Here is a 9,932-nt window from a genome sequence, read left to right as displayed (position 1 = left end):
TCACGCGTATGCCTGGGTCACGTGTACGCCTCGCATGGCAGATTTCTAAAACTTCATTTCTTCATGAATTCTCTACTTTTACATACTTTTTCTTCATTACTTCAATCCAATCTTTGCCTTCTAAACCTGAAATCACTAAACAAACATATCAAGGCATCTAATGGAATTAAAGTGAATTAAATTTGACAATTTTAAGGCCTAAAAATTATGTTTTTAATTATTAAGCACAATTAGGGAGAATTACTAAAACCATGCTATTTTAGTGAATAAGTGTAGAAAAAGTTGAAAAAATTCATTAAATTCAATACAAGATAAACCATAAAATTGTGATTTATTAGTAACTACCATTATTTTGCCTTTTTGATATTTTCTGTCTAAAAAAAGCACAAAAAAAGAGAGAGTGGAAGAAGAAAGACTAGTTTCAGGAAAAATATGGCAATGACAATTTTTTAAAACATATTTTTAAGGAAAGTATAAAAATTAAGAAAAATGGTATGCAAAAAAGGTCATAGTTAAAAAAAATACCTAAGAGCAAAGGAAGAGTGGCATTCTTATGAATCTCAAAGGAGATTATGTAAAACCAAGCACATTCAAGCAGACACACTCAAGCATAAATTTGAAAAGAAAAAATAAAAACTAAAAAATTGGAGAAAAGAAAATAAAAGGATTTTATGTTTAGAAAATTTATGTTTATACACTTTATTACTTATCTTGTCCTTACCAAGGACTAGTTTCTTATACACATATTGCATTTTTGGCATAGACGAGACAAGTAAGAAAGGATAGCAGTGTATCTAGTCTGCAAATGAGATAAAACACTGTGATTCTTGTAAATATATCTCATCTATGCCAAGGACAAGATACATATACAAGAAACTCGTCCATGATGAAAACAAGATACTTGTTAAAAAAGCCCATATATATAAACTCATTGGCAGGTGAGTTCATTTTCCAAATTTTTAAAATTCTCTCAACTTCCTTTTCTCTGGAGAAATTTTGTTTTCTCTGCTCTTCTTATTGGTTTTAATCCATTGACGAGATGCAAGCATGTGCACGTGTTGTGGACATCAACCGGTTGAATGTGACTACACACATTGCTAGAGCGCTCGACCGTGATGTTGGTAATTGAATTAGTTGATTATTTCAATATTATTGTTGTTAGACTAATTTTGTTAGTTTAGGTTAGATAATAATAATAAAGATTAGTTTATATATTTGTGTTATTGTTACTAAACTGATTTTGTTAGTTGAGGTTAGACAAGAATGATTTTAAAAAATATGACTGTTAGAATATCTTATTATAACTTTATTCTAATTGGTTTGAATTAGTTAGACCTTTTGTGAGATGATAAATAATTATTAGACAAAAATTATTTGATTTATTTTAAAAAAATTAGCATGGTTTGGTATGATAATTTGTTAGTATTTTTTATTTGTTTTATTTAAAAAGAATCAAAATCATTGGTTAGGATATTTTTATAATATTTTACTTCATATTTATGTTATTTATTTCAGAAAATCGTAGTTAGTTCATTAGTGGCATTAGTGTTGGTTTTGTTGAATGTCACATGCTTTTGTTACAAAACAAAAGTCCAATAATATGTTTGCTCCTGAAGGTTCTTCATCCTAAGCGAATTCGCCACACCATGGCACCTTCATATATTTTATTGCCATACCTCTAGGAGGCCAGATTTAAGTTTGTGGCAAGGCTCATGGATTTCTGTTTTGAGAATACCCTAACACTACATTTGTGGAGAGATAGCATCTGGAGACACTCACATTCCACCTACTGTAGGACAAGTGTATCATTACTCTCCAGGATGTGGATATCATCTTGGGTTATTTACAGTTGAAAACCTAATCCGTGGTTGTTTGAGAGAATTTCAGATGTACCATTAGCGACCAACACGAGATTGAGTGGAAGAACTACTAGGAGCCATGCCATTGTAGTAGCCGAAGGACAAGAAGGAGAACTTTTTAATTAGGATGATGTCACTCAGAAAGAGGATGTAGCAGATTCCTGCTTATGCTTATCATAACACATCGCGACAGTATATTCGATGCTATATCATGATACTGATTGGCAGGTACAAGATGACAGACAAATCAAGCAATCTTGTCTGTATCCACCCTGCTTGCAGACTTTGAGACACATAAGAGTTGGTCCTCGGGATCAGTAGTCCTTGCTTGGACATATAGATCCCTTAGCACTGTGGCTAATCGGACTATTACGGACATAGTTGGATGCCTCTCTCTGATCATGAGCTGGATATGCCATAGCTACCCTGCATAGGGACTTGCACTCCTAAACATCCTTACCTTTTTTGTTGGTCGTCAAGTATAGATTTATATTTATGGTTTATTTGAATTTAATTTATAGTTCATAATTTTAATTTTCATTTTTCTAATTCTTTATTTCTAATTGGCTGGGTATCCACAAAAGAATCGGGACCACTTGGAGGGACATCTACTTTGCTGGCACTATAGGTTGGATATGATTTGATTGGATGAGGTATGACATTTATGGTTGCTATCGTTGTTGACTTTAGTAATTTCTTTTGTTCGTAGTTATGTCTAATTACTAATTCGAGTGAGTGTTTGCAATTTTGATGAACACTGTATGACCTGTCTGAGTTACAGACGCTGCTTCTAAATTGGATGCATAGTAAAGATAAGGTGTACAATTGGAGGTCAATGGTCCTTATCATGTGCTTCAATTATGTGTACATCCACCAAATAGACAAAGTGAAAAGGCAGTTGGGTTCGGACCGGCCAATGTCAACTGCTACTGTTACTGTGGATAAGTTTTTAAAGAGCACTGGCAAGGGAGACGATGTGTTGTAGTTGCTCCTTAATGAAGTTAGATCGACAGCTATGCAACTTCACGATGATATTCAGCTTGCATTAAATGCACCCGAACCAATTACATACAGGTCCCTATCACAAATATTTCGTCCTCATCATGGATGAGTTTCTTTTACACATATCTCATCGTTGCCATAGATAAGATATGTTTGTAAAAATCACAATGTCTTATCAACCAGGTCGGGTCAAATAATCTAAATTTTGACCTTAACATTGTGGAATAATTTAATTAGGTCAATTGTTTTATTTTTAGAATTGACCAAGTTCATACGAAGTCGGACCAAATTTAACCTAAATTGACTGGACTGGGACTAGATTTTCGGATTAGACTGACCTATAAACACTGAGTTAATACTCAAATTGGTCCCTGAAATTTGACCCCGACTCAATTTAGCCCTCAAGGTTTCAATTGACTCTAATTGTACCCTGAAATTTTGACCCGAGCCTCAAATTGGCCCTTTCGGTATTTTTTTTCACCGGAAAGCTGACCTGTCAATTTTGGTTGATACCTGGCACTCTTGCAGTTAGATGACATGGCAAAATATTTGAAGCCATCAATTTAACCCCTAAAAAATTTAAATAAAATCTAGAAGTCCCAATTTTCCCAAATCACAAGAGTGTCTCTAAGAGTTGAGAAGAATGTTGGGAAGCAGCAGCCAAGGCTCAGGTAGCTCTAGTAGAGCTCGTTCGCATGGTGGCTGGGTGAAGAATGCACACTGTGATAGAGGTGACAGAGGTTGAAAGGTTCCGAATTGGAGCGGTTGTGGGTTGCGTCCTATTCTTCGGTGGTCTGGGACGGATTCCAATCTAGAAAGACCATTCTATGGATGCTCTAATTATAATGTGAGTTGGTTGAATTGTTGCAAGTTGATTGTATGTCTTATTTCTCAAATGCTTGTTGGTTTTGTAGTTGTTCTTCCTCTTAATTTTTTTTTATTTTTGGTGTTGTAGACTACCGGTAAGAGATGGTGTGGCTTTTTTAAATGGGCAGATATTGAAGAAGAAGAAGCCATAGTCAGCAGAAATGAAAGTTGAGTTAGTGAAGACCATTGAAAAATTTCTCTGGGATGGAAAATTAGTGCAGTTGAAGCTGAAATTAGAATATTAAAAGTGTGGAATATTATGTTGTCTGTGTTTGTTATTATTTTTGGAATTATGATTGTAGCTTATGAATTAGGTGGGATGAAATATATATAACTGTGATATCAGTTATGTGAATGAAGCATTGTTATGTATTTAATGACAAAATAGAAATGGAATTTTATGTTTTCTTGGTAATGATATATCCTGTAAAAATTCTTTAAAACTGAGATTATACAAAAGAGGAGGTATAACTTATGACCAAATAAGTATCAGAAGAGCATAGTTTGATCAAATTGGTCAAACTTTTATGAGTCTGTATATGAAGACAAGATCAGGAGCTGGCTTTGATAATTATATATGTAGTATGCACTTCCATTAGTGACAATAGAAAATCTAATAGAACCTTTTGTGGTTCTTGCACTTGACAGAGGACCCACAAATAAGTAATTAATTAAGTAATTCATAGTCATTAATCATTTTCAATATCACAGCATTAGCAATAGCAGTATCTGTATCATACTTCAAATATCCTAGATAACATAGTTTCAAATATCCTAAACCAAAACAGATTACTCTACATAACATAGTAACAAAATATCAAAAGAGCATAGTTTGATCAAATGCTCTCTACAAAATATATTCTACACAACTTCCAGTCAACATTGCAAATTGTTTTCTATTTTGTTGTTGGTGGTTTGAAGCCCGGGGTGGGGACGAATGTCATAAACTCTGCCAAGTGTGCAGCTGTCCCAGAACTTGCTCCTTGCATTGGGTCCATATTGAAAGTTTTTTTCCTCTTAGATTGCAGCTTGTTAGGCCTTGTAACTTGTTGTGTAGGTGGAGGTGGGTCTGATGGAGGGACCTAGTGAAATTGTTAACAAAATTAATGACCAATACAACCCAATAAAAACCAATCAATATATTATCAAATAGTATCAATCAATTGGATCTACCCAACATTTACTCATGTATTATAAACCAATACAAACCAGTAACAGTTAATCAAATATTAGAAACCAATCACTACTTGTTCCTGATTTTCTGGTTGTGAGTAGGTGGATTGGGTGAGATCAATCTCTGAAGTATTTGCATCATCAATAACTTGTCCTGGTGCTAATGGAGCATTTTCATTAATCTCAGCAGCTTGTGTGTTAGTAGTAGCAGCATTTGCTGGATCTCTAATCTCTCCAGCCTTAGAACCTTTTTTTTTTTGCAACAACAGCTGCTGCTACATTAACAAGGGCACTAGCAAGGTCATCAGCTTTCCTATGAGCGCAACTTCTCTTTGTATGCCCTCTCATACCACAGTAAGTACATGTGAATTCTTGGTATTTCCTCTTCAACTTGGTTTTAGTTTTTGACTTCTTAACATTAGATGGCTCTTCATCATCATCCTTTCGTCTTTTTTGGGTTATCGGCCCTGGCTTTCGCTTCATTTTAGGTGCATGAGGCCTATTTTGGTCACTTCTCTCCCAAAGATATTGTCCTGGTATTGGATTGAGAGAGTGCTTGTAGGTATCTCTATAGGCTTCCATGGTCAGTTAATGATGACAAAAATTCTTAGAATTTCGATTTATCTTGAAGATGGCTGCACATGCATGGACACACGGCATACCTACGAAGACAGATGTGGTGAAACATTATCCAACAATACATTTAAATAGAGACCAATCACCAGAGACAAATAAAATAGTTAAACAAATAACAACACTTAAATGAATACAAATCAGTCACTATCTAATCTAAACTATGTTTAATCAAATGATACAAACAAATAGAAATAAGAAATTATTGGCTACCTCAGTTCCTGTTATTTTCCAAAACCTACAGGTGCATATGCTCTTTCCCAAGTCAACAGCCATGTTGGTAGGCCAACCGTGGATCTCAAATCTTTGATACTCTTCATCTCCACTCTAAATCGGTGTCTATTTTTGAGATTCTTTTCAGATTTTCTGCAATCTACTATGTTGGATTGGTGGGAGCTTACCAACATGGTGGGATAACTTAACCTTATTTTTTGCAATGGACCGCATCGCAAACATCCGAACCTCCTCTAACAAGGTGATTATTGGCTTAGCTCTATATTCCTTGATCCTCGAGTTAAAAACATCGCAGGTATTGTTACAAATATTATCAATTTTTTTATCGTGTCAGAAATATGCTCTAGTCCATGCTTCTCTCGGCCACTTATCCAAATATGGCCAAGCTGCCTTGTTGAGTCTCTTTAACCGATCCATCTTCTGATCAAAACCATGGCGAGTTATTTTCCTAACACACTCCCATAATAGTTTTCTGTACTCCTGTTCTTTCTATTGTTTGTTAAAATTCTTCCATAGATGCCAGACACAGAATCGATGGTGTACATTGGGCATGAGCTCCTTTACTGCTGAAGCCAAACCCTGAACCAGTAACACATGAAATTTCAATTATTGTGCCTCAAACAGACCCCCAAAAAATATTAAGTGACCTCAAACAGACCCCCCAAATATATTAAGAGACCTCAAACAGACCCTCGCAACGAATACATTTATTAGTGACAGTCCTAACAGCAAGAATGAATTGATTATACAAATACATTTACTAATCACAGTCCTCACAGCAAGTATGAATTGATTATACAAATATATTTTTAACAAGTGCCGTGTTAAAATACTCATACAGAAAATTTAAGGGAAGGGTTCTTGAGAAATAAAATAGACTCTACTTTAATAATTAAGTCATTCCTTCCATCAAAAATTCCAACTAATAATCACACCCTTAAAATTCATGTATAAAAGTAGAATTTTTTTTTATCAAAATTATATTCTTGTTATGATCATTATATAATGCAGTACTCCATTTCCACTATATCAGTACTCTTGTAAATAATAGTACAAAAAGGAACAAGAAAACACATGAAAACGAAATTGTCAGGTGTGTTCATTAGTCGAGGGACGGGAATTCAAGAATCCCATTTTAATATATAAATGGACTGAAATCTTGAATATGATCGTCAACGACACCTCCAAGCCATAGTACTAATGTCAATGTCTAAGAAAAACCAAGAAGTTCAGTTTATGATTATCATTTAATTTCAGATGTATAATAAAACACTCATGGTGGTCATTGATACAGACAATGTTCAACACAAAAAATCCTTTATTTTTACAAGAAATTACCCAGTCAATTAAATTAAAATGGGATATGAATGAGTAAAATTGTTATTTTAAAATGGAATATGAAGAATCACAGACTGCTCAAACGGACAAAGAACTGAACAATTCAGTTGATCACAGTCACACACATGCAAAAAAAATTAAACCCTAACAAACAAAAACTCTATAATCATCAACAACCATAACCAATATGTTGAGAAAAACAGAGCATGGTAGTGGAGAGCAGCATTTTTGGTACTAACCTGTTTTCCAAAAGACAACTCACATGTAATTAATCTTTATAATAGGGAGCAAAACAAGTAAGAAAAGCTTCAAACCTCCATTACTGCGACACCCATATGGTGCTTCTCTGACGAGAACGTATACGACGGGAAGAGAAGGAAGAGATATGATCAATTGGGTTTCACTTTTGAAGTGGTTAATGTTTGAATTTTATTTAACCCCTTTTCTCATGTCAACGACGTCGTTTCTAAGGATTTCGGCGCCAACAGTAAAACAGTGTCGTTTAAAATTGCCAGGTCAACTCTTCAATGACGGAAAACGATATAAGGGCCAATCTAAGGCGCGGATCAAAATTGTAGGATACAATTAGAGTCAATTGAAACCTTGAGGGCTAAATTGAATTGGGAGTCAAATTTCAGAGGCCAATTTGAGTATTAACTCTATAAACACCCTCTAAATTTGCTGTCAAACCGACACACATCTTATTTTAATTAGTTGATTTTCATATTTAAATTCTCAATTTGTCTAAAAATGAATCAATATTAAATAAATGGATAACAGGAAAGTTAAATCGAATCAATAATGGAGCTCAATTTCATAATTTTAAGTTATATATAACAAAAAAGAATGAACAAATCAAAGAATGAATATCGCGTGTGCCTATTGTAATAGTGGAAATATTTCACGTCGTGGAAAGCACGATGCTGGCTCGTAAGCTGCAGTTTCAATTCATTGGTGTCTAGACAAGTGTCGAACAAGCTTGAGTTTTGGGATCCATCAGAGCAGGCAAGAGGTACTTCCTACCATTGACGCCATTGGCATTGAAGCTAGCACCAGTTGTGGGGTCCACCAAGAGGTTCCCAGCAGAGCCGGGATACGCACCTTTACCATAGACGCCGGCGCAAGCGGAAGCTGCTTCTAGAGGCGCCTCCTTGGGCCCTTGGAAGTACCCACTCCCGAACGGGTTGGTTGCAGTGCCAACTAAGAGGCTCGCCACGTTGATAACCATGCCGTCCAAGCCCACATCGTTATTGGGCGCCACAAGTGGTCGGCTCTGTGGGCCGTAAATAGGTTGGTGGAAGGGCCAGGCGCATTGCCCAGGGCACTGTGTCTCCGAGTTGCCAACCCAAATGTATGCGAACTTGTACCTCTTTCCGTTCACGCGCGCCCCGTTAGAGGAACCGTGGGTCCCGCACCTGCTTGAACAGAACCCCTCCACTGCCACGTCAGCAGCTGTTAGCACCACGTTGATTGCGTTGCTGTGGGGTCCCTTTGATGCAAGCTTCACGATTTGGTTTGTGGTGAGCGACTTGCCCAGAGAGTAGTTCTCGTCCAGGATTTGGGTGCCTAGTGAAATGCCAAGCTTCTTGTTGGTGCTGCTATAGTATTTCTCGGTGGATTTCCACCACGTGGAAACGGACGGTGATTTTGGTGTACTGGAAGTAGAAGAGGAAGAGAGGGAGGTGATTAAGTCTGAGATTATGGCTCTTTGTGATGGTTTGAATTTTCCGTACCAAATGAGGTTTATTGAGATCTTGCCATTCAATAGAGGGCCCTTGTGGTATTGGAACTTTAGCTGCTGATTTGATGAAGTCTCGGAGAGTGTTCTAGCTGCTGAGGTCAAATGGAGAAGGGAAATTGCGAGAAACAATGTAGCGAGAATTCTTGAGGACCCAAGAGAGGCCATTTTGTGGGAGGCTTTTTTGTGAAATGTTAGGTGAGAATGAAGTGAGATGTTTGTTTGTAAAATGAAGTGATAATGGAGAAAACTATTGTTGGATGATGGGTATATATAGTGAGTAGGATGGGGAGGGAGCGCGTAGTAGTAAAGTCAAAACAATGGGAGTTGATAATGAGTTAAATGAGGGGGCGGGTTAAGTGGTAGAGGGTTCCACTGCTGCTGCCAGCCAGGTTGATAGCGCGTGTGTTCTAATATAATAAATAAAGAGGAAAATTCAGTGGGTTCGTGCGGCGCTAGAATGGATCAAGTTAGGGCTGAATTTATTAATTGGTTTTTATGGTGGCCATGCTGTCATGAGTAATTGAGTAGTAAGGAACTAAGGATACAGGGCATGGCCAGCTAAGGGGTGCATAGATATGGACAATGAATGAACAAGCATTGCACAGGGCAGGTATGGGAGGGGTTGGACAAGAAGACAAAATTCTTTTCCGTTTGAAGAAGGGCAACCCCTTTTTTCCCTCAAGCTGTCACGGGAGAAGACAAATTATTATTATTATTATTATTATTATTATTACTATTTGAAAATATGTTTAAAAATTAATTTATCCAACCTGGATCGTAGAAGAATTTCAATGGATACATATTTGATGTACAAAATGTCAAAACAAAAGCACTCATTATTTTAAACGAATAGTAACTAATGCAAATGCGATGTGCTTGCACGAACTTAATAAAAGTATGAGTGTTCATATAAGATTCTAAAAGGGAGATTTTATGGTGCTTATCCAAAAAATTAACATAATATGTTGTTTTTATGTGTCAATTGTTAAGAATTATTGGAGGTTATTTTTTTTAAATGAAAAAAAAATAAAGATTAAATTAAAGTAATATAATAAAAATTTTATTATAATAGTTTATTATAATAA

General features: G+C 36.1%; 1 protein-coding gene across 1 annotated transcript; it reads right to left on the bottom strand.

Annotated features, from left to right (window-relative positions):
* Positions 1 to 7,891: 7,891 nt before the first annotated feature.
* On the bottom strand, positions 7,892 to 9,083 carry LOC107459160 (protein PHOSPHATE-INDUCED 1). The gene has a single exon (XM_016077370.3). It carries the CDS (start codon positions 9,010 to 9,012, stop codon positions 8,065 to 8,067), a length of 948 nt encoding a protein of 315 aa, XP_015932856.1. The 5' UTR covers positions 9,013 to 9,083; the 3' UTR covers positions 7,892 to 8,064.
* Between the last annotated feature and the right edge of the window lie 849 nt (positions 9,084 to 9,932).

The sequence above is a fragment of the Arachis duranensis genome, chromosome 7 (assembly GCF_000817695.3).
Source record: "Arachis duranensis cultivar V14167 chromosome 7, aradu.V14167.gnm2.J7QH, whole genome shotgun sequence".
Lineage (NCBI taxonomy): Eukaryota > Viridiplantae > Streptophyta > Magnoliopsida > Fabales > Fabaceae > Arachis > Arachis duranensis.
This window is presented reverse-complemented; position numbering and strand designations above follow the sequence as displayed.

Coding starts and splice junctions, on each gene's coding strand:
- LOC107459160 (XM_016077370.3), bottom strand. CDS start 9,012: ATGGCCTCTCTTGGGTCCTCAAGAATTCTCGCTACATTGTTTCTCGCA.